The sequence below is a fragment of the Lissotriton helveticus genome, chromosome 2_1, assembly GCF_964261635.1.
Source record: "Lissotriton helveticus chromosome 2_1, aLisHel1.1, whole genome shotgun sequence".
NCBI classification, from domain to species: Eukaryota; Metazoa; Chordata; class Amphibia; order Caudata; family Salamandridae; genus Lissotriton; species Lissotriton helveticus.
Window position 1 is genome coordinate 335,146,432 of NC_136059.1, and position 24,511 is coordinate 335,170,942.

Sequence of the window (24,511 nt, forward strand, 5' to 3'; positions counted from 1 at the left end):
GGCTTTGGTTTAAGTCATTGTTTTCTTCAAGCTCTCCTATTGCATGGTGGCCTGTCTCAATGTTTATCAGTTTTTTATCCATCGGGATTGTGCATTGGCTGTGGAAGTATGATCTATACAGTATTTTTTATATATTCCAACAGCTACATCAGCTGTCTGGCAGTGTGCTCTAAAGAAACAATGCTGAAGGAGAACTGTAACAGGCTGCCCTGCATCACACCTGGACCCATGGAAGTAAGCAGTGCCTTTCTTAGCCCAGCAGCCTGCTCTGCACCGTCCACTCTGCATAGACACATGCATGCCAGAGCCAGGAAGAGACACAGGACGTCTGTTATGCTTGATAGAAAACACTCGAATAAAACCAATCAAGGAAACGTGTTTAACCAGGTGGAAAGTGTGATTTGGGGATGGGCGTGGACACTGCAACCCTGGGGACAAACTGTGAACACACTGGTGTGCGTAAGAAAAGGCAAGCACTTGAGAGCACCGGTGCATACAACTTCATGTCATCAGCACAGTTACTCTTTTACTGCTGCTCACTTCACGCTAGAGAATCCGCTCACGCGGCTGCTGCTTGTTCTGTCCTAGTAAAACCATCAACAGGCAAGGATTGTCTGCCTAAAGGCACGCCCTCTGTCCATGTCTATCAGATGTTTTAGTGGCTTTCTTTTGAAACACGCAGAATCATGTAATCCTCTTTTTAGGCACACCTATGCAAAATACAAAATGCAGTGGGTGCTCTCAAAATGTGACGGACAACTCAGCAAGCCAATCACATAAAGGGGGTGGACCCAAACCACCTGATGGCTAGCAGGGACTGACACAAAGCCCCTCTCAGTGTGTTATGTTGAGTGTTGTGCTGACATTAGCACTGGCAAAGAGCACAATAGCAGAATAGCAACCCTGGCCCAAAAAGATCTACACACTTAGAAAGGATATCATATCTTCAATTCACTTTGGAAAAGTCACACCTCATTGGTTCTCCATTTTTAAATAACATAATGTCCTTGAATTGATCCTCTAATTAAGGAGTGTAGCTTCCTTAAAGAAAAGCAGCTCAGAAGTTACTATGCAAATGTATCCAACCTCTATAAGTTAGCTGTTTAAGAGTAGACACAGGAGTGTGCTACCGCCAGAACAATTACTTAGTATTTTTGAGGTACTTGAATTAGCCATAGAAGTTTGGCCAGAGGTCTAATGAATTTCCTGGAACCTATGAAACTTAACAGTTCCTGTCTAACATTAGGGAGTGCTCACATGGTTTTCTGAAATTCTGTGATCTGTTAGCAAGAGAAAGACTGCCATGCTTCAGGAGAGTTCTGTAAAATCATTTTGTAAATTATCTTCCTGCATCTAAGCTCTGAATGAAGTATACAAATATTCCACAAACAGTTACGTCGCATGACCACTACGGGCAGGCCTTCACACAATGGGGCTACTTTCTTATTTTCATTATATGGTACCTTTATAATGTATAGTGATCATCTTAAAATGCTCAACAGTGATTTCCATGCCAAGTTTAAGAGTCTTAAAGCTATGTGCCCCTCATGTGTCTGTATTTATTAATAAACATCAGGTGCCCTAATCTCTCTATTGGTATCCGACGCGTGTAGAAAAGAGACAGCCAACCAATTATGTGTCTGTTTTTTTAGGTTGCATCGTATAAATACATCTTCCACTGAAAATCTGAATGAATCTGTGGATGGTAGTACATCAAGAGAAAGTTGGCGCGAGACCAAACAATCAAGCAGAAGAAAACAGTATATCGACGGGGATTCTGGACCAGAAGAAAAATTAACTCATGCACTTTCAATGGTAGAAGAGTTTGTTAAAGAAAAAGAGGTATACACAGTGTTTAAAGTATATTCCCTACATCTGTTACATTTACTCTCCTTCCTGCCTGCTGGATTTGCAGTAGAAGTAATGTGCATGATGGCCATTTTTCACATGGCTAGGCACAAACTGTACACCAAAAGGCATAATGGTAGCAAAATGTATAGCTCACCTCTCCATTATAGGCCTCCCTACCCCCCAGAAGGGGTTGTTTAACTCACTCTGCAGGGCAGTGTCACTATTCCCACTTATGTGTAAATCCAGACTGGAGATATTTGTTTTATTGAAATTCTCATGTTATGTTTTTCTTGGCAGCTCATTGGTGTTTAATGATTTAAAGGACCATGGATGATGCAAAGTGTTACAACGCTATCTCCAGTGTTTTGTTGTCCAGTTGACATCTGAAAGCTATGGTCTCTTTATCAAGTCTCCTTGTAACGTCCACTACTACCCTGAGCTCTTCGCAGCTCTCTCAGACTTCCACCAGCCATGCACTTCTGAGATCATGCTTACTCTACTTTCCATGTTGCAGCACCCTTTCAGGGCTGCAGCCCTTTGATTCAGGGCTGAGTGGGTACCAGAAGCATCTCTGAAAAAACCTTTCATACAAAGCTCTGATTGTGCTGAGCAAGTACATCAAGCAACTCTGATGCTGTCCTGGCGGATGGCGGAAGATCCTCCTACCACACCCAGTACTATCTTTCATTGACCTATTGCTGTCTCAACAGCCCCCAAAAATCGTAGCAAAAATGCACATATCTATTGAGCACATATTTAGGTATATATGTTGATCACATCACCCCATCCAGATGGGACTCCATTGGCTCCTTTACCAGTCTGCGCAATATTTAATACTAGCTGCATTACTTAGAAAGCCACCATGACCAGCACACACCTGCCCCGTTTTATTCCAGACAACCTCACCACCTCTGTGCACACACAGCCAGGACATCATCAGACTGCAGATTAGGAAGTGTAAAACAAAAACAAGGCATGTGAGTACCTAGGATCAGGAACAATATCGCTATATCCATCAAGACTTGCCCAATTCTGCTTGAATTTAGGAAAGAGTTGAAGACTTGACTCTTTAAAACACACTACATCACAATGCATTAACCATCAAAAACTCAGCTTCCTCCCCAAAGTTCTTGCTGTTGAGCAGCAGCTGTTGAGCCTTTTGGATAGGTTTGCGCTATGTAGATAGATAGATAAATAGATAGATAGATAGATAGATAGATAGATAGATAGATAGATAGATAGATAGATAGATAGATAGATAGATAGATAGATAGATAGATAGATAGATATTAGAGGGCTTCTTGGTGAGCTCTCTTCATCAATTGCCTTGCTCAAGTGTTATTTCTCTTTTCCTTCAGCCCACCAGAGCATGCAGGCTGGGGTAGTGTATCAGCTGACTTCACCATTGGCTCTGTTCACTGTGAGTGACTACAATTGAAAACATTTGGCAATAAGATGGATGTAAGGACGGTCAGATGAACATTGGGGGACAATGATGGTTGAGACCGCGTTTCGTTGTCTTGATTGTTCTTCTCTTGAATGTCAAGTTAATGATGTTCGTAAAATAGGGGCTTAAGTGATGAGTTTCATACATGTTGTGTAATGTTCTTTTGTCTCCTGAAAATCATTTTCTAGTGCTGTCATCACTTCTCCTGCTCTGGCTGGCTCACTTGTTGTCTGAGAACTCTTTAGTGTATCGGGACTTAGAGCATGAAGAGGGTGGATCACATGCAGTTCCAGCATGAATTTAAAGCTATGTGGTTTCTGTGGATGGTTAGCGGTAGCTGTTATGGTGATCAGATTCTACTAGGTTTCAGTTTGATTGTGAAATGGACATTCAAATCCCATTCTAAAGGCAGGTGGCAGGGTTGACCTGGTTGAGTAATGACGGCCTGAGTGTTGCCTTTGAGATAATACCATGTTGTGAGATGTTAGTGTTCTCTAGCTGGTCAAGGTTTTTTCCTTCAGGGACCTGGTGGTGGTGTTTCCTGAGAATGTGAAGTCAACAGGCAAGATGTTTAAGTAGTTGGAGGATGCTGTACTTATTATATGCTTAAATGAGACATAGTTTGCCCTGGTATGACATCTGGTCTAAGATGCCGTGTGAGATCTGTAATAATAGAATTATGGTTTAAGCCTAGTGCAGCTTCTCAATGACTGCCGGGGGAGGACATATTAGGACACATTAGGTCCTACCATAGTGACTGCTGATGCTTGTCAGGCTTCTCATGGCTTTTGGCAGAGGTCCTGGTTGTATCTTGGTGAAGTATCCGATGGTGGCAGCCAAGTGATGGCACCTGACCTCCTTCCATAATGGCTGCTGGAAGATTTCTGCATAACAGCCTATCAGCAACAATATGATATACCTATCTAGACCTCTACTGCTCAACTTTATCTTCCTTTCTTCTTGAGGACCCTGTAATCCTCTTCTCCAGTAGGTGCTGTTTCTGAAGTGGAACCTATTTTGTTTGACAGTTTGCCACTGTTGTGCTGCTAACACATGCCGCAGTCATAATTTCCCCCTGGCTTTCTTACAAGAAAAGTATATCTGAGATGGATCCTTTTTAATTAGAGTTCATCAATTATAATTATTTCTGATGTTCAATGAAATTCACCCTCCTCGAAATACACCAGCCCAGCAGCAGAGGGAGTTAGGATGTGTCTACCAGATGTGGAAAATAAAATATGCTTCTCCAATCATCAGCATTCATAGTGCATATTGTATACGTGTGATGTATGGATGTGGCAGTTTGGTCTTGGGAGGATCAGCATGTTCATGCAGATTTTCCTCAAAGTAAAATTGTACATGCCCTTCCCTTTACTAGAAGAGGTCAGTCAAATTTCCAATCCGTTGATTCAAGCATCAACCGATTTATCTAATTTGTTTCTCAGCTTTCAGGGCCATTGTATCTGACCTCATATTATATCTTGTTATAACATTCTTTCCACTCTTCAACGGAAGGTTTGTGACTATTTGAAATATGGACTGATATACTGCATGACAACAACTCTGAAAATGTGTCCCTCTAATCCATTTGGGCGATAGAAGAACATCAACACAAAGTGACTATGAATGGCACTTCTGGACAGCTTACTATGCTATTAAATTTTTTTTGTAGCATTTAGATGACGCTTGAGTGGTTTAAAGATGCCATTAGGTCATGGTTTTCAGGAAGGAAAAGGGGGGCTTCTGATCATAGCATGCAGTATGGGACCTGGGGAGATGTGGGCAAAGGGGACTAGATAAGGGAATATTGAAGAAGAATTGGTAAAAAGGTACTTTTTCAGTTTCTAGCACAGAGGCATGGAAAATGGCTTTGATGGCCATGTGGTAGCAGGATGTCCTTTGGATGGTATGCTGGCTTGCAATGTATTCCCCTCACCGCTCTAGTTTCTTCAAACATAGGCAATAAACCTGGAAACTCTACTTAGACCGTAAGTTTCTTTCTGAGACCTGTTTGTGGAATATTTTCTGAAGTTAGGTGGATATTCTTTATACACATTTGCAGTTGAAGGGTAGGATATTTAATTGGATATGTTGCTTTGTAATGATCTTCTGGGGAACTTTGGGGCAGGACACATGTAGTCAGATCAGCAACAAAAAAGCATTGTTGCTGAAATGAGATACAGTTATAACTTGTTAAATAGAGTGTGAGAGATCAGTAGTGCATCGAGGATACCATGCAGAAGTTGGTTACTGACACATTTAGCAGTTGTTTTTTTCAGTGAGTAGAGCTTGAATGTGGTGGTTGTTGTGTAAACATTGTGTACATGAGGGATGACTGAGATATGTTAGTCATATATCATTTGAAGATTGTGATTCTGAACCAGAGGTTGGATAAGCTCATGGTGACCCTTCAGCTACTGTCCAGTCCTCAAGCTCCCATCTTAATTGTGCACAGTGGCTCTTTAGCACCACTATGTGGCATATATTACATCGGGTTTAGCCGAAGAGGGTTAAAGTGTTCTGCCTTCATTCATGAGTGCGCCCATGCACAGTGCATAGTGGTGTGAGCGTGGCACATGATCATCTTCTATGTCAATGGAGGTGATCCCCTTATCTTTGGCTGCAGAATTTAAGGAGAGGCTTTGTGAAAGGCCCACTCACATGGCCACTAATCCCTTCTGCCAAAACCAAACCTGTTTGAAGCAGTAGCTGGGTAAGCTGTTTTAAACACCAAGCAGAAGAGTGCAACTGCAGCTCAGGAAGCTAGACTGTAAAGTGCAGAGCTATGTAGAATATCCCTAAAGGAGGCAAACACAATGCTACCTTAAAACATGCAGAGCAAGTGTGGGCAAGTGTGGGCTCATGAGTTGGCTTGGTGATGTAATTTGCTAAAAGCCCAACCTGTGCTCTAGTGCATAGGAAGTCAGGGATAGGGGAGGGGTCACATTGCCTCTTTCCAGCTCCTGAAAGTATATACGTTCACATTTACTTGAAGACCACTTTTGTTTCATATTAAGCCTTTATATTCCTAATGAGATTTGTTTCTGAATATGCCTCATAACGTTCTTCTGACTTTATCTTTAGATATATGAAGCAAACAAAGAATTGGTCCGATGCGTGGCTCTCACTAGAATAATCCATGGAGATGGACACTGGAGGCTCGCCCAGTCCTTTGCCAATCTGGCATTTGGCTACCTGACTCTCAGAGGTACTTCCCAAAAAATGTAAATTGATACTTGTATAGCGCACTACTCACCCGCAAGGGTCTCAAGGCACTTGTACGAATACCGCTGTGGAACCCATCCTGGCTTTCTCTGTGAAGTGTCCACTCCTGGGCACCCCCAAGGTGGAGACCAGGCATCCTTAGCGTTGTGGGGGCCGTTGTGGAGATTAAGCAAGCTATTGCCCAGAGTTGCAGAGTGGGACTCCATGATTGGAATAGGCACTGAGGCGAGAATTGTCAGGTCCGTGGAATTTTGAGCCCAAGACCCGCCGAGGCGGGGAATTGAACCCTGGTCCCGGGCTAGACCTCTGCATCAGGGTCTGCCGCTCTAACCATTGAGCCACACTTCTCCACCCAATACAACAATGTAAACCACTTCCAGTGATGTCAAGCCTTTTTTACCTGCCAACATTGTTAACGTGCTTTGGAGTTTTCCTCTATGGATCCACAGGAGATTCTTTTTTATCTTGTCTCTATTACATTTAATGTCGTGAAATTTAAAGAGATTGAGGGAGACAGTGATACCCCGGGTTCAAAAGGTAAATGTGAAGGCGTGGGGTGGGACTGTGCACGGCTTTATGTTGAAACACTATTTGATTTGACAAGAATGAAGGGATTAGAGTCACAGTGAGCACTCGGCCACTGATATATTGATATTTGTAAAACCAATAAAAATGTTTAATATTATGTACTGAAATTGAGGTTGACGCTTAGCTCATGCATGTAAACAAACTGTTTAGTCTCATTGTCAGGTTCACAGTCTTTCTTCTTCCCTTTCTAGAAATATTTTTATTTTTTTTATTAAAATGACAGCATTTATATCCAGTTCTGGCCTTTTTCTTCTGTTATGCATCCATCCATTTCTAGTTTTTAACTCCTCATCGGATTCTTACTAGGTTGGTCTACTTATATCACCACTACTAAGTCATTAGGACGGCTGCTCTACAGCACTTACTCTTTCAGAGCGGTCTTGAATGGTGACAGAAAGGTTACAGCCCATGTGTCGATGAAAACTGATGTGCAGTATAAGGGCATCAGCAACAACACAGACCAAAATCTGCATAAGGCGTTTAATGGTTTAGGGAGGTCGGGCTACGTTTTATGCTATTTAACCATAGATTGGTTAGTATTTTGCATCCGGTTGGGCAAATACAAATATACATTTTTCCACTGCAATCTAGTCGGAAGTGGAATTCCTCTCTGTGTCCTGTAGACACAGGCACAAACGTTCTAAGAATTCATCCTGGTGGGAGACTGGCTCATGTAGGAAATATTTTGTGGGACACATCTCCTCAAACCAGTCTCCTCATGGCATTTTGCAACTTTGAACACAAGGGATAACATTGTGTTGAGTTTTCACTTGATGTAGCAGTAAGTGTTTTTTCAGAACTGTAACCCAATCTTGGTTCATTTTCTTGAAATTGTGTGAAAAAATAATGATTTTGCACACATTTTTCCCACTGGTGTGTACACGCACTTTGGCATGCCTTAAACAACTGGTTGATGTGTGTCTCTATTTTGTTGCTTTACTTTTGTCAGAGTATACAGAATAATGTTTTTGCACTTATATGATCTGCCAATGAAGGATGTATGGCCACTGGGGGGATGTGCTAGGCACTGTGTGGTTACTACATGGAGGATTTACTGTTGAGGTGTGGCATAGAAATAAGTTCTAAACATGGAAATGTTTTGTAGAATTTTATTGGCACAAGTGCAGAGATAGCGGACCACACAACCTTCAACACCATCTACAGCCCACAACTGTCCCAACTCCACGTTTCCATGATTGAAGTCACCAATAAACGTAATGCCCTCCCCTCCATAATGTTTATGCCATTGCTGTTCCTTTACCATGGTATAGAGCAGTTCGCAGCCGGCATAACTTGCGGGTGGGTGGGCGGGCGTGGGCGGGGGTGCGTCCCACGAGGCAGGGGTTTTGCGGGGGGGTAAGCAGAGCAGCCCCGCCCACCTGCCCGCCCGCAACGCAAGCATAAAATTGTAATAACTAAAAGAGAAAGCAGTGGGGTGACATTCCTCCGCCATGGCGGAGGAGCCGCCCCTGTTATAGGGAGAATCTGAATCCATTAAAACACTCAATGTCACTCCACCAATGACCAAAGCATCTTGGGTATTATCAAACTACCCTCATCAATCACACAGTCCTCCAACACAGTTAACCCCACAGTACCATCAAGTTCTGTGTTTTCGTCCACAGCACTCACAATTTCCCCCCTACACACCCTAGCATAATGGTCATTTCCCCACAATTCTTTCAGTAGGCATTTCTGATAAAAAAACTTGAGACTATTAGAAAGATGTGCAGCACCTGTAGCATTTGAATTCTTTGTTCTCTGTATCAGTTTGAGCAGGCTTTGAATTAGACTTAGCCCCGGACCCCTTTACAGTCATCTCACTTTTCTTCCCTACAGCCGAGCTGGCTCCATCAATTGCACTAATGTGCTCATCCAATTGTGTCCCTTGCAATTCCCGAACCCAGGTCTAAGCATTCTCCATAGCCCACACAATGTCTAAAGCCTCCTTGAGATCAGAATCCTTAGCTAACAATTTCTTCTGCACTCTCCGATTATTAGTTTCATCCCACCAACTGGTCTCTTATTAATGAGTCTGTTAATTTCCCAAAGTCACATGTATGAGATTGTGTACTTAAAGAGGCTACATAGTTCCCCACTCTCTCAGTTTTAGCCTGAGCTCTTAAAAAAACAAAACATATGTCTTACAAGAACAACATTAATCCTACTACCAAAATGATTCTCCAGCATCATTATGGGCAATTCATACTGATCCCTAGGGTCTCCATCTTCACTGCCCACTGGTATTCCCTCTAGGTCCTCATAAATTTTTCTTTCTTCTAGACCAATGTTAAACAACAATATAGCTTGCTTCCTAGCTATGGAGAACCGTTCTTTATCTATAGCAACCAGGTAGGAGTCAAATAACTTCCTCCATTGCTTCCAAGCGAGCAATGGCTCTCCCTTCTTTAAAAGAAATGCTGGTGGCTGGGACATATTGGAGGTCGTTGCAACAGTGAGGAGAAAAATACAAGAATAACAACAACTTCTCAAAATGGAAGAACCAACCTGGCCAAAGTCCTGAGACAAATTGACTTTCATTGCAAGCCCAACACATATACTGCGTGCCCCGTCACCACTTCCTGCAAGGCAACGATGAGTATTAATTATTAGGTGTGTGGATCACCAATTCCTCCAACAATTCATAAACAATGAGAAGATTGTGACATGCGTAAAGAAAAAGGTGCACGTGTCACTGATCCTTCCAATAACTCAATTATGAGGAAATTGTGACACACATTGAAAAACAAGGTGTGTGTGTGTCACCGATCTTCCAAACCACTCAAGTATGAAGAAGTTGTGAGACACATGTAAGGAACAAGGTGTGATTGCCACCGCAAGCCGAGACCAACAACTTGCATTGCAAAACTCTCCCCTGACACATAAGCTTGATCAATGTGCTTATCACTGTGAACACCGAGCAAAAGCTCAATCAAAGATGGCCGGCCACATGCACATCCACGTACGTGAGCAAGCCTTCAATTGCCGGTACACAGAATAGGCAGGCGTCACTGACCATGCTCGAGCCACCAGACATCATAAAATTCTGCACGAGACCGCAGAAGGCACAGTTTGAAGACCGCAAAAAACAGTAACTCTTATTCTCTACCAGTTATCTTTTAAAGTATGCAGCCACAGTTAACAGTGCTAATCCGCCCAAAATACCGTAAAAGCACTTCAGTGCTTACACACCCACCCCGCAGCGCTGAACTCCAGGACAGAGGTATTGGAAAATTCTGTTGGAGAAATTAAAGAAGAGCTGAAGTCGCTAGGACAGAAATTACACTCCTTAAGAGAGAAGAAGTATTGCTTCGAGACAGACTCGAAATGTTAGAAAACAACTCACGGAGGAACAACTTGCGCCTCTGAAATGTCCCGGAGGGGAGTGAAGGGGAGGATATTAAGTCCTATATTGCCACTCTCATAAAAGAGTCTATCCAGATTGAGGAATCGGTTGAGTACTTGAAGAAAGACATACAGAGGATCCACAGGGACCCTTACCGGAAACATCCCAATCGGACAAAACCGAGGAAAATCCTTATAAACTTCCTTACGTTCTCTTTAAAAGAGAAGATCCTCAATTGTGCCCTAAAGCAAAGGTCCTTGAAATCCAGAGATTTTGCTTATGAAATCCGCTCGGATTTGGCACAAACAACCCTGGATAGACAATGGGAGCTGGGTAAAAAGATTGACGACTTCAAGAGATTGAGTGCGTTCGCTCAGCTGAAATTCCCTGCTCTTCTGAAAGTCATGTATAACAACAAGATGTACAATCTTAAGACAGTGCAGGAGACAGAGGAGCTCCTTGAAAGTTTAGGTAGAACCATCACCACTAAAAAGCTGAGGGAAGTCATTTTAAGAGATTCTCACATATATCAGTTTCTCTCACGTTAGTTAGAGTTTGGGGAGGAGGAAAAGGGGAAATAAAAAAAAAGGGGGGAAATAAAATACATGTGTAATGTAATGCTCAATATACTATTTCTACAAATATATTTTGGTTTAAGACAAGGGAGACATTTCTTCTTTAGCACACTTTTTAGGTGATTAGTAATGAAGTGTTCTCTCTTCAGGGCCTCCGCTCTTGTTTCAGTTCTCTTTATGTTATGTAATGAAGGATCGGTGTAGGTTGCCCCGGCAGGCAAAAGCTGGAATAGCAGCCCAGGTAAATGGGGGTAGGGTTCTCCAGTGGAGGAGCAGGGGGGGAAAACGGGGTGGGGAGCACATGGGCAGATAAAGAAAAGAAAAAAAATCCTCATTCACCTTTTAGGTCAGTTCATGTATTGTCGCTCTGTTTGGACCGAGTTTGGTACTCCGGCATGTTCAAAGCTCCGCTGCTTAAACAGCCATGACCTTGATACAGCTTATATCTTGGAATGTCAATGGGCTGCGAGTTAAGAGCAGGAGGGCAAACATTTTGCAATATCTGAGAGACTCTCTGGCACAAGTTATCATCTTGCAGGAAACACACCTCCTAAAGGAGGAGATGGTTGCAATTTGTAGCAAATTGAAGTGGGTAGAACATCTTATTGGAACAAATCAGAGAACCAACATTAGAGGTGTTGTTATACTGGTTAAAAAAAAAGCCAATGCGTGCGTTCTAAAAACAGTGGTAAACCCGGGTGGTAGGTGGGTTATTGCTAGTGTGACTAGTCAGGGTTTTGTCATAACAGTGGTTGGTTATTACGGACTGAATCAAGATGACCCTTCTGCCTTGAATTCTATCTTCTCAAACTTGCTCGAATTTCTAGAAAAAATCATCCTGGCTGGGGATTTTGATATAGTGTTAGATCCTTAACTTGACAAATCTCCAAGTAGTAGAGCAAATGTCCTGTCTAAATCGCAGGTGTATCTGCAAACAATGATGGTACTTCGGGATTGTGCAACGTTTGGAGGGAAAGGTCGGGCTCTCTGTTAGGTGTTTTCTTTTACAATAACAAATACAGACATAGGTCGAGGATTGATTATTTCTTAGTGAGCCATGACCTAAGGGGTAGGATCAAGGACATCGGATATCTGAGTCCTCACTTGCCAGACCATGCGGTTGTTTGGATGGATTTGGTTTTAATGGAGAAAGATCAATCAAGGGTATGGACGTTCGATCGTTCACTACTTCTAGATACCTTGAGGTAAAGCATCTATTCTCAGAAACAGTATGCTTTTTAAAGACTAATATTGGCACGGCCAGAACCTCAGTAGTGTGGGATGCTTGGAAGGCTTGCTTGAGAGGCTGGGCCACAAGTAGAGTATATTATAAGAACAAACAATATGGGGAAGAGGTGGCCCAGACGGAATCTAAGATGAAGGAAATCAAGCTGAGCCTGAACAGAGAGATCCTCCCTGAAAAACGGCAAGAGTATATTGCGGAATTAAAAACCCTGAAAGATCAGTTAGATACCACCATCCAGCTGAGGATCACAAAAAAAAGGGGGAGGCTAGCAAAATGGCCCATTTTGAATATGGAGAGGGGGCTAGCAAACTCTTAGCTTAGAAAGCCAAATCCGACAGGATGCGGAATATAATAAAACTTATAGACAGTGAGGATAACACTGCGTCAGTTTCCACAGATGAGGAGATTGGAGAAACTTTCCTCTCCTTCTACCAGGAATCATATGAAGAAGACAGAGAAGTAGACAGAGTCCTGGCCATGGATTGGCTTGACGGAAAATTGTCTGCTTCATTAAGTACCCTTCAGCGAGAACATTTGGAAATGGATATATCCGAGCATGAGGTCAGGAAGGCCATCTCTGCTTGTAAGGGGGTAGAGCCGCAGGGCCCGAAGGGCTTCCTGCGGAATTGTATAGATCTTTGGAAGAGGCCATAATTCCGTTTATGACTGTACTTTTCAATAATATATTATCGGAAGGGGCTAGTCCTCCTGGTCATGGGGGGAAGCTACTATATCAGTAATTTTGAAAGCTGGAAAGAAGCTGTGGGTCTTACAGGCCCATTTCCCTTCTAAACGCAGACTATAACGTTTTTACAAGGATTCTCGCGGATAGGTTGGGCACAGTGGTAGGCGGACTCCTGCATTCAGACCAAAAAGGCTTCATAAGAGGTAGAAATCTATTCGACCTCACACACGATTTTATTTGAGCTATAGATGTGGCATCCACTTTTTCTCTACCGCTACCGTTGGCAGCGATGACATTGGATGTCACCAAGGCTTTCCATAGGGTAAGCTGGACATATCTCTCTGCAGTAATGGGCTCAATATACTATTTCTCCAAATATATTTTGGTTTAAGACAAGGGAGACATTTCTTCATTAGCACTAAGCATGGGCGGATTTTGCGGATCCACGATTCACGAATTTGCGAATTCACGGATCGTGGATCCGCAAAATCCGCGGATTTTGCGGATCGGCGGATTTGGGGGCGGGGCTTCGTCGAGTGTGTGGGCGGGGCCAAACGGACGGGGCTTCCATGCGAGACAAAAAATTTAAAAAAAACTTCATGAAACATCTGCACCTCTGTACACAGGGTTCCACTTTGATTCCAAACTAAATATTTTGCATCTGTATGTGATTCTTTGTGGAGGGAAATCGCAGACACAGAAGCAGAACTAGTCTGAACGTCTACTTTTTCATAGGAAAAGGGGAAACTAAAGTGTTGATCAGAAGCTCTAACGTGGACATCTGCACTACGGTGTTTACTCTTTAGCTGAAGGGCATATGTTCCTTGACTGCTTTCTTCTCGAGGAATCATTCTAACGGTGCATATCTGTCGCGCAAGGATTATTGGAAAGAACTGCTTTGTTCTGTTTCAGTCTCGTCCTATTTCCAATTGAATGTTTGTACTGCGCGTTATTCATTCTACCCGATTTTATTCATGAAGTTGTATTGAACTGTACGATTGCAGGGTCTCTCCAGCTGAAGGTTGCCATGGAATTGCACGTCGAGTGTTTTGGAGTCCAAACTTGAAGGAAAAGTCACCATAAAAAAAAAGTAAAAAATCAATGTAAAATGTAAATAAATTATACTAGCTGTATGAAATACTGCTTCGTGCACGGGTTTCAAAGTAAGACAGTCATACTAGTCAAGATAACGAGAAACACATTATTTCACGTACCCCCCGATAACGAACACAGTTTTGCCTCGACCATTCAATATTGAAGAGCATATAATGTGGTTCAAATGTGCGTCCACTTTAAGTGCTTTGCCTCATTTACTTTAACAATGTGAACGTGCTCTCATTATCATGTTCAACTTGATTAGCGTGTGGTGTAATATTTAAAAGCACACTTCAAGTGGAAGGATGTAGAAATGCATGATTGCTCCGTAATACATTGAGAACTCGCTAAAGCCCAGCGAACCGTCGAGGCTGGAAATATCAGAGCAGCAGATAAAGATACACAAGCTCCTGGCCACAGGAACAGCACGAGGATTGCGCTCGTGAAAGTCAAGGATGCAAAGGCCGATGAATGAGTCACTGAATTTAAGCTTCAACTAGGGCACATGCGTAACGGATATCTGTAAGTGCTTGCTGTTGAGGTTTAATTTTTGTGCCAGGACCGTCGTGCCAGAATGAACCCTGCCCTTCATATTTATTCAAGAAGACACCACCGTTTTGTGCCCCTGCTGTAAATAATTTACGATGGCGCCGGCAAGCTGCCAGCGCCATCGTAAAAAAGTTACTTAATTAGCTTCAACAGGAAGCTCCAATTGGTAAAATAAAGCAGGCGCTCGAGCCCCTGCTTTATCTTATCTATTAGAGCTTCCTGTTGAAGCTAATTAAGTACCTATTTGAGGATGGCGCTGGCAGCTTGCCGGCGCCATCGTAAATTAGGCTTGAACTTTTGACCGAGGAATCCGCCGCTCGCGGATTGCGGATTTTCGGTAAATTCGCGAGAGTTCACGGATCGCGAATTTACCGAAAATCCGCAAAATCCGCGAGCGGAGCGGATTTTGCGCTCATGCTTAATTAGCACACTTTTTAGATGATTAGTAATGGAGTGTTCTCTCTTCAGGGCCTCCGCTCTTGTTTCAGTTCTCTTTATGTTATGTAATGAAGGATCGGTGTTGGTTGCCCCGGCAGGCAAAAGCTGGACTAGCAATCCAGGTAAATGGGGGTAGGGTTCTCCAGCGGAGGAGCAGGGGGGAACACGGGGTGGGGAGCACAGGGGCAGAAAAAGAAAAGAAAAAAAAATCCTCATTCACCTTTTAGGTCAGTTCATGTATTGTCGCTCTGTTTGGCCCGAGTTTGGTACTCCAGCATGTTCAAAGCTCCGCTGCTTAAACCGCCATGACCTTGATACAGCTTATATCTTGGAATGTCAATGGGCTGCGAGTTACGAGCAGGAGGGCAAACATTTTGCAATATCTGAGAGACTCTCTGGCACAAGTTATCATTGTGCAGGAAACACACCTCCTAAATCGCGGGTGTATCTGCAAACAATGATGGTACTTCGGGATTGTGCAACGTTTGGAGGGAAAGGACGGGCTCTCAGTTAGGTGTTTCCTTTTACAATAACAAATACAGACATATGTTGAGGATTGATTATTTCTTAGTGAGCCATGACCTAAGGGGTAGGATCAAGGACATGGGATATCTGACTCCTCACTTACCAGACCATGGGGTTGTTTGGATGGATTTGGTTTTAATGGAGAAAGATCAATCAAGGGTATGGACGTTTGTTCGTTCACTACTTCTAGACGACCTTGAGGTAAAGCATCTATTCTCAGAAACTGTATGCTTTTTAATGACTAATATTGGCACGGCCAGAACCTCAGTAGTGTGGGATGGTTGGAAGGCTTGCTTAAGAGGCTGGGCCACAAGTAGAGTATGTTATAAGAACAAACAATATGGGGAAGAGGTGGCCCAGACGGATTCTAAGATGAAGGAAATCAAGCTGAGCCTGAACAAAGAGATCCTCCCTGAAAAACGGCAAGAGTATATTGCGGAATTAAAAACCCTGAGAGATCAGTTAGATGCCACCATCCAGCCGAGGATCACAAAAAAATGGGAGGCTAGCAAAATGGCCCATTTTGAATATGGAGAGGGAGCTAGCAAACACTTAGCTTGGAAAGCCAAGTCCGACAGGATGCGGAATATAATAAAACCTATAGACAGTGAGGATAACACTTCGTCAGTATCCACAGATGAGGAGATTGGAGAAGCTTTCCTCTCCTTCTACTAGGAATTATATGAAGAAGACAGAGAAGTAGACAGAGTCCGGCTATGGATTGGCTTGACGGAAAACTGTCTGCTTCATTAAGTACCCTTCAGCGAGAAAATTTGGAAATGGATATATTCGAGCATGAGGTCAGGAAGGCCATCTCTGCAGGTAAGGGGGTAGAGCCGCAGGGCCCGACGGGTTTCCTGCGGAATTGTATAGATCTTTGGAAGAGGCCATAATTCCGTTTATGACTGTACTTTTCAATAATATATTATCGTAAGGGGCTAGTCCTCCTGCATCATGGGGGGAAGCTACTATTTTATTCATTTTGAAAGCTGGAAAGAAACTGTGGGTCTTTCAGGCCCATTTCCCTTCTAAACGCAGACTATGACGTTTTTACAAGGATTCTCGCGGATAGGTTGGGCACAGTGGTAGGTGGACTCCTGCATTCAGACCAAAAAGGCTTCATAAGAGGTAGAAATCTATTCGATCTCACACACGATTTTATTTGAGCTATAGATGTGGCATCCACTTTTTCTCTACCGTTGCCAGGGATGACATTGGATGCCACCAAGGCTTTCGATAGGGTAAACTGGACATATCTCTCTGCAGTAATGGGAAAGTTTAACCTATGACCCAAATTTTGCCGTACTATACAACTCATATACCGAGACCCACAAACAAGACTGCTAGTAAACGGGAAACTGACCAATCCTTTTAAGATTACCAGAGGTACCAGACAGGGCTGCGGACTCTCTCCCCTTCTCTTTGATCTATACATTGAGCATTTTGCTCAGTCTTTAAGGGATGAGCCGAGCATTACGTCATTCAGGTTTGGAGGTTGGGAGAAGAGGGTAGCCCTGTACGCGGATGACGTCCTGATTTTGTCATCTGACCTAGAGACGTCTTTCCCTCAGGGTATCAGACTCGCACAAGATTTTGATTGGGTGTCTGGTTACGAGATAAACGCAGAAAAGACAGAGATTATGGTGTAGAATCTGCCGGAGTGCCAACACCAGACGAAGAGCGAGATGAGATATTTGGGATTCAGGATAGTACAGAACATAGACAAGATTGCTGGGACCAATCTTATTAACATCTCTAAAGATTGCCAGAAACTTATAAAGTTCTGGGCCCATCTTCCATTGACTACCCTTGGCCGGATTAACTCAATTAAAATGATTATACTACAGAAAATTACATTTCTCTTTAACACTATTCCCCTACATTTTGAGAAACAAGCGATTGACAAGCTACAACAAGCTATTAATTCATTTGCTTGGGCATACAAGGCCATGAGGATAGCATGGAAGAAGCTCAAGCGTAGATGGGAGAAAGGGGGTCTCACCCTCCCGGATCTTCAGTACTATGCCTGGGCCTTTCAATTATCACATTCTAGGATGCTCTTGAACTCCCCAGATAACACAGATAGGGGAGCTATGTTTTTTGCTATGATTGAGGGAGGATTGCCACTGGAGGGGTCCCTTTTTAGGTCTTGACCAATGTGATGCAGCGCCATGCGCTGCTCGCATAAGCGAGATCTATTGTTGCCGCTTTGCTTAGCGATGCGGGACAGGATAGGTGCACGCGCCTGAGACATCAGCTGTGCACACGTACGGCTTGGCTCGCGGCATTATCACAACGCCTGCTCGCACCATACACGTGCACAGCTCCCGGCGTCTCTTTCAGACAGCCGATGTGCACGCTCAAGGCGTGTCCTTTAGCGTGCGCCTTACAGACAAGGCGTCAACACCAATACCACCAGAAATGGTGGACTGGAATAGGCACCTAAAAACAGAGTGCGCAGCAGGGGAAAGAAACGTGTACAGCAACTCATGCAAAGCACATATTTAACCCACATAGAACCTTAACATGTATTCCATTATGCGTATTGTGCATACGACCACATGCTCCGGAGCATGTGCAGCACCCATGGGGTGCTAAAAGTAGATGACTCAAAGACCATCTATGAATAGCAAAACTTGGGCACTGGGCAAAATAATGGCGACCCCTACCGTGCCTTCATGCACTGGCGAGCTGTTGCGCACCACGATGCTGCGACGCTGACACCGTACAGTTTTCCTCATTCATTACCCTTCTGCTCACAAAGGCATTCATCTGAACACGTGAAGGATACCTTTTGCGTTTAGGTTACGAGGGAGAGGCATATTTAATTATTGATTGCATTGAGCCAGGCTCATAGAATACATTATGCATGGAAGAGAGCAGCACAAGGACAGATTATTCTCCTGCACCCGTCTATTTAAATTCCAGCTCTTCTTCTACTAATTCATACTGTTCCACTTCTTGATCATCAATTACTTCTGTGCCTGATTCAATCATATATTTATTTTAATTTCCGCCTGTGTCCTCTGGTGTTATTGTTCATTAGCGTGCTTTCTTTCTGTTCCAACAGGCAGCCCCCTCAATTCCCTGCCTAGAACCAGTCACATTCCCTGTGCGCTCATCTCACAGTTACTTAAGTATAACCACTGAAAGCCGAATACTAACCACAGAAAGCTGTGGAGCAGATAAAGCAACGGAAAATGGAACAAAAACAATTATAACATCTCAAAATTCGAAGGCAACCAGAACACAGAAATTTAAAGTGATGGAGACGTGATTTTTTTTTGTTCCTACTCGCCCACGTGCTACATTCAGGAGTGTCAGACAATGGTGTGAACTTGAGCGAGTGACATGGGTCACTCACAATGGGCGCCGGCAATGCACCCATCCAAGCTCTCACTCACCGGCTCACGCTGCATGGCTCTCCTCACCACTGAGGAGCCCCGGCAGTCTGCCTCGCATGGCGTCTGACTGGCTCACGCCATGGCGCTGTCCTCACCACTCGGGAGCCCCTGCAGTCTGCCTCGCATAGCGTCTGACCTGCTCATGCTACGGGGCTCTCCTCACCACTCAGGAACCCCGTCTTGCCTCTGACGCCATACAGTCTGCATCGCTGTTCATCCGGTCCCTCTAATGGGGCCGGGACTTCAGCATAGAGCCTGCAGAGTTCCGGCGTCCTCGCCCAGACAGCCGATGTGCAGGTTTATGGCTCCTGACGGCGTTTCTGCAGAACACACACATGGCGTGCTTTCACTTTCTTTACTCCCTGCTAATGCTTTCTGCGCATGCACCAAATAGGTAACCTCCCTTATCCCCCGTGCCAGACCAGCTAATACGAAGCAGTAATCTAATCAGCTATAGTGACGCCGAAGTAGAATAGAATACGCACTTATATAGTGCATGGCTACCCAAGGGCATCCCAGCGCTTCATGTGACACCATTCTGTCCCCACTAATTACGGAAAGAGGAAAGTCTTTATCTGCTTCCTGAATCTGAAATGATCTGGTTCAAGACGAATGAAATCTGGAAGCTGATTCCAAAACTTAGCTGCATTATAGGAAAACAGCCGATATCCAGACCGGACCCATTTGATCCTCGGGACTACAAGCAGTCGCTTATCATTAGATCTTAATTGACGCCTGGCGCAATAAGGTTGCACCATAGGCTGAATCAAAAAGGGGCCCTTACCCGAGATGGACTTATGGACAATGCACATGGCTTTGAACCGAATTCTTTCTTGAACAGGGAGCCAGTGCAACAGACCAAGCGCCAACTTTACAGACTTCCGTTTAGGGATGTTCAGCAGGAGACGGGCCCCACAGTTCTGGGCAATCTGTAATCTCTTAATGGTTCCCTGTGGTGCCCCCAAGTAAACTGCATTTGCATAATCTAACCGAGACAGGACGAGGGCCTGGACCAACATCCGCCTCGCATCAAATGGGAGCAAAGGAAAGCACTTACGTATCCATCTAAGAAGACCACAACATGTCCCTGCCACTTCACATGCTTGGGCCAAAAGGTTCAAATTGCAATCCAGCCAAATGCCCAAGCTCTTAATTTGTTTCTTTGGGGCAGGCAAAGCACCCAGACAGCTTGACCACATGAGGTCCAGGTTACTCGGAGATGCATGGCCCAGGATCATAATTTCTGTCTTCGCGCCATTCTGCTTAAGAAAGGATAGGTCCATCTATTCAGATACCTTAGTCAGGCAGGCAGCTAAACCTGGCACAGCTTTATCTTGCTGACTGAGGGACACCACTAATTGGATGTCATCAGCATAAGTCACAGCATGGATTCCCCAGGGAAGTACCACCCCCGCCAAAGGCCTCATGTAAATATTAAACATGGTAGGGCTAAGTGATGAACCCTGGGGAACTCCATACTGCAAAGGTCTTTCCTTAGAAAGGGCTCCTTCCTCAAAGACGATAAAAAATCTGTCTGTCAGAAAGGACTGTAGCCATTCCAAGGCAATACCTGTAACTCCCACCTCCCTTTGAATCAAGATTTGATGGTTTACGGTATCGAAGGTGGTGCTAAGATCTAATAAAATAATAGCAGCGCAGCCTCCCTCGTCCAAAATCTTTATAGATTCTTCTACCACAGCAGGAAGGGCCGTCTCCATGCCCTGGTAGCGCCTAAATCCCGTCTGAGTTGGGTGAAGATAGTCATTCTCCTCAAGATGAGCTGCCAAAGCAGAGTTCACATGTTTTTCTGGTAATTTACTAATTGTAGGAGGCAACGAAATGGGGCGATAATTGGCCCAATCCTCAGGATCCAAATTGTTCTTTTTTAAGAGGGCCCTGACTCTCGCTTGCTTCCAAAGACCGGGCACTTGACCTGTCAAAGCATTTATTACATCCAGCATAACTGGGCAAATCATCTCAGAAACCAAATTTAAAATGGCCGGAGGGGCAGGGTCGGCATGAGATCCAGATTTCAGCAGCTTCAGAAGATCCTGCAACCCACACAAGGATAGCAAAGGAAACTCTTCCAGCATAACCTGTTGTGAAACCAGCGACAGAACAGTCAGACATAGCCGCAAACGAGGAGGTGATTTTGCTGTATTTCATACCATTAAGTCATTGACTTTGTTTAAAAAGTAATCTTTGAACATGCAGTTTAGATAACATCCATAGGATGGTGTTATAAATGGAAAAATTCTATAGTGGGTCTAAGGGCTTGTTACCAATAGGTGGAGCTCTTACACTAGCTGTAATTCATCTGCACGGTGCTGTCTACCAATGTTCCCTGCGTCAGATTACACTTTATGTAACACGGGATGGCTGAGCTCCCCTCCAGGTACGTGCATATATCTACTCACATTGCAAAATCGCCCACCACGTGTTGCAATTGTGTTTAACATGAGCTTAGTGCCTACAAAGGGAGCTTACCAGGGCATCGTGGTGATAGTATAGGTAATTGATTAATCTGACGCGGACAAGCCGTCCTATTTTGACATTCAGGCCGTAGACGCCGCGTGGCTCCTGCCTGCTCTCGTATATTCCTCAATTGCTCAGAGTCCAACCCTTCAGAGTGGCATAAAACGAGGAGCGATGTATGATTCGATTTCACACAGATTATTTTTATGTACAAGAACAGAGAAGACAAAGTTTTTATTGTTGTATATTGTGTAATATGTACTTGTATGCAAAATTATTGTAATCAATTTATTATTGTCTGATGAACATACATGCATTTGTTTTAAGTTTGGTTTTTATTATAAAATAAATGATTATTAAGATACACACAAGTTTATGGTTTAATCAAATTTATATATAGGGTGGCAAAAAACTATGAAAGTGGTCTAAACAAAGGGTTTTGTGTAAATTCATTTACCTTTAGGAGTTTAAAACACGCAGAAAGGAATTTCTTTTGTATTGTGCCATTTCCCGGTCCTTTCTGGGTTTAGTTGGGAAAACTCTCTCTTTTTTGGAGTGATTCGATTTCATGTACATTAGGCCTATTCTCAACACCAGTTATTAAAGTTGGTACAGAACATTAAAAACAGGATTACGGTTGTCTCTCTCGACGGAGGGTGGCGGGCCGAATATCCTGTATATGACCTGGGCTCGCGCTGAAAAATTCACTTATCATCGGTCTTACCACAGGTGTTGCACAAAATAACATCTCTTCACGCCGCATAAATGCAGCGATTAAGGAAATGTGAGCTGCAGAGTGTGTGAGAGTGTGTGAGAGTTTACCCCCCTGTGCCTGTAATAACAAAGTTTCTCAAAACACTCTCCATCTTGTACTATTTTGCACTCTGTACAAAGATCCAAGAAACCGTTATCAGGCCGGTTTTGTTATCCCTTGGAACCCGTTATTATAAAGAGGGATATGACCATTTACTCTCACTTTCAACCCCAGCAATATGCAATGCCGTGCTTAATTTTATTAGAGTGGCACTTACTATCAGAAACCGATATTGATTATCATCATGGCACACAAGTTGATTTATAAAAACATCATATAGATTAGCATTGATATGAATTGCATTGTACCGACTGAAATTTTATCTGTTTTTATATATGTGACTTCTTTGTATCTGTAAAATATTTAGTGGTAATATAATAATGATTAAGGATGTAAACATAATGGTATCATGTTTTTAAACTGTGTAAATGTCTGAACTTTTATGATTTGTTTCTACGAATCGAAATAAAGTTATTATGACTGACTGTGACCTGCAGAGGGAGGAGCAGTAGGCGGAGTGTGTGCACCTGCAGGTACGGGGGCAGCATACAGCTTTCCGGGCAGCAGGGTGGAAGCTGGTCCGGCGTTACTGCGGTGTCCGCGGGTCTGCGGTGGTATACGCGTATGTAAGTAGCAACACGACCTACAGTGATGTCATTGTCTTCAGAGACACAGATGCCTTCAGTGTTTGTGGCAGTATCAATGTCTGCTGTGACAGCGTTCATATGACAGCTTGTCCTGTAGAGACACCACTGCCTTACGTGACATCACTCTACATTTTGTTTAGTATCTGTGGTGACATAAGGGTATGTCGAGACTCTATTACCTACAGTTTTGGCACCGCTTTCTGCAGTACCTTCAGTATGAACAGAGATATAAGTGTAAGTAACGTTATTACAGTCTATAGTGGCGTCACTTTCGGTGTCATCGTCACCTGCAGTGTCTGTAGCAGTATCATGAGCGTTTATAAGGACACTTTAACTGTAGTCATCACATTACGTCTTCAGTGACTTCCTAGTACGCAGCGACGATCTTGCCTCTAGTGGCATCACTTCCTGTAGTAGCATAACTCTCTTCAGTGACGTCATCGCCTACAGTAATGTTATTACCCGTAGTGCGCTATCACTGACGGCAATGGCACAGATGTCTCTCACAGGGTTAATATGTTCAGAGGCACAATTTGGTAGTGATATTATCGTCAACAATGGCATCACTGTCTGCTCTGATATCTCTGATGACCATGAAATCACTGTATTGCACGAGGGCACCTGTTCGTTGTAAAATGGCAGTGGTATCACAAGCTATAGTGACATCATGACCGCCACTGTCCTCACAGCCTTCAGTGACATCAGTGTGCATGGGGGTTAGGGGAGCAACGTCACTCTTTGAAATATGATAGAATCGACAGGTAATGGCAGTCCATGCAGAGATGTTACCCTGAGATGAAAAGAGTTAAAACAAGCATTTGCAATGCAATAGGTCTCGCATTTATGCGAGTTTGAGCTATTGACATTCCAACTAACAATGCCTTTTATTTTTTTTTAAACATAAATAAAAGGCATTGTCATTTACAGTGCTATTAGCTTAAAGTAGGGTAACTGCGAGACCTATTGCATTGCAAATGCTTGTTAAATATGGTGACCAAAATTACTTTAAAAAGATCAGGTTGAAAGTTCTATTGGCAGCGGCCCAAATGTGGGCCAGATTAAAGCAATGCACGGGCTTGAACTACTTTTCAAGTTTAGCCCCTTTATGGGACTCCCCAGGGGCTCCAGAATGTCTGAAAGATAAGTTAGCCACATCACTCAGAACAGCTGGGCTCACTGTGTGGAGACATTTGACTTCCGAAGGGTCACTTTTACCATGGGTATCTTTACATAATAAGCTGGAGGAGGGCATGTCTAGGTTTAAATACCTACAGCTGCAGAGTTGGGCACAGAATCTTAAAAATCCGATAGGCATTGGGAACACCCTTGAGGAACAATTGGTGTTAGACCTGGGATGAGAAAGGAGGTTTCCTCCGTCTACTGGTCCATAGAGGAAGCCATAGATGGAAATTTTAAATTGGCGGAAGATCTGTGGAAAACTCATATGCCAGACGAAATCTGGGAGGATGTGTGGCAGACTTCCTTCCAAACTCTGTTTGTCATTGTAAAACCTGCCTGGTTTAGGAGGAACCACTATTTCACCACTCACAGAGCCTATTACTCTCCAGCAAGACTTTCCAAAATAACTAACGGTCCCCCAT

General features: G+C 43.6%; 1 protein-coding gene across 1 annotated transcript in view; it reads left to right on the forward strand.

The window, feature by feature from the left end:
* Window positions 1-24,511, forward strand: part of TTC23L (tetratricopeptide repeat domain 23 like) — a 96,904-nt gene that overhangs the window by 18,745 nt on the left and 53,648 nt on the right. The window contains exons 2-3 of the mRNA XM_078674930.1: window positions 1,653-1,842; window positions 6,383-6,506. Coding sequence (XP_078531056.1) covers window positions 1,653-1,842; window positions 6,383-6,506 — 314 coding nt within the window. The remainder of the gene's footprint in view (window positions 1-1,652; window positions 1,843-6,382; window positions 6,507-24,511) is intronic.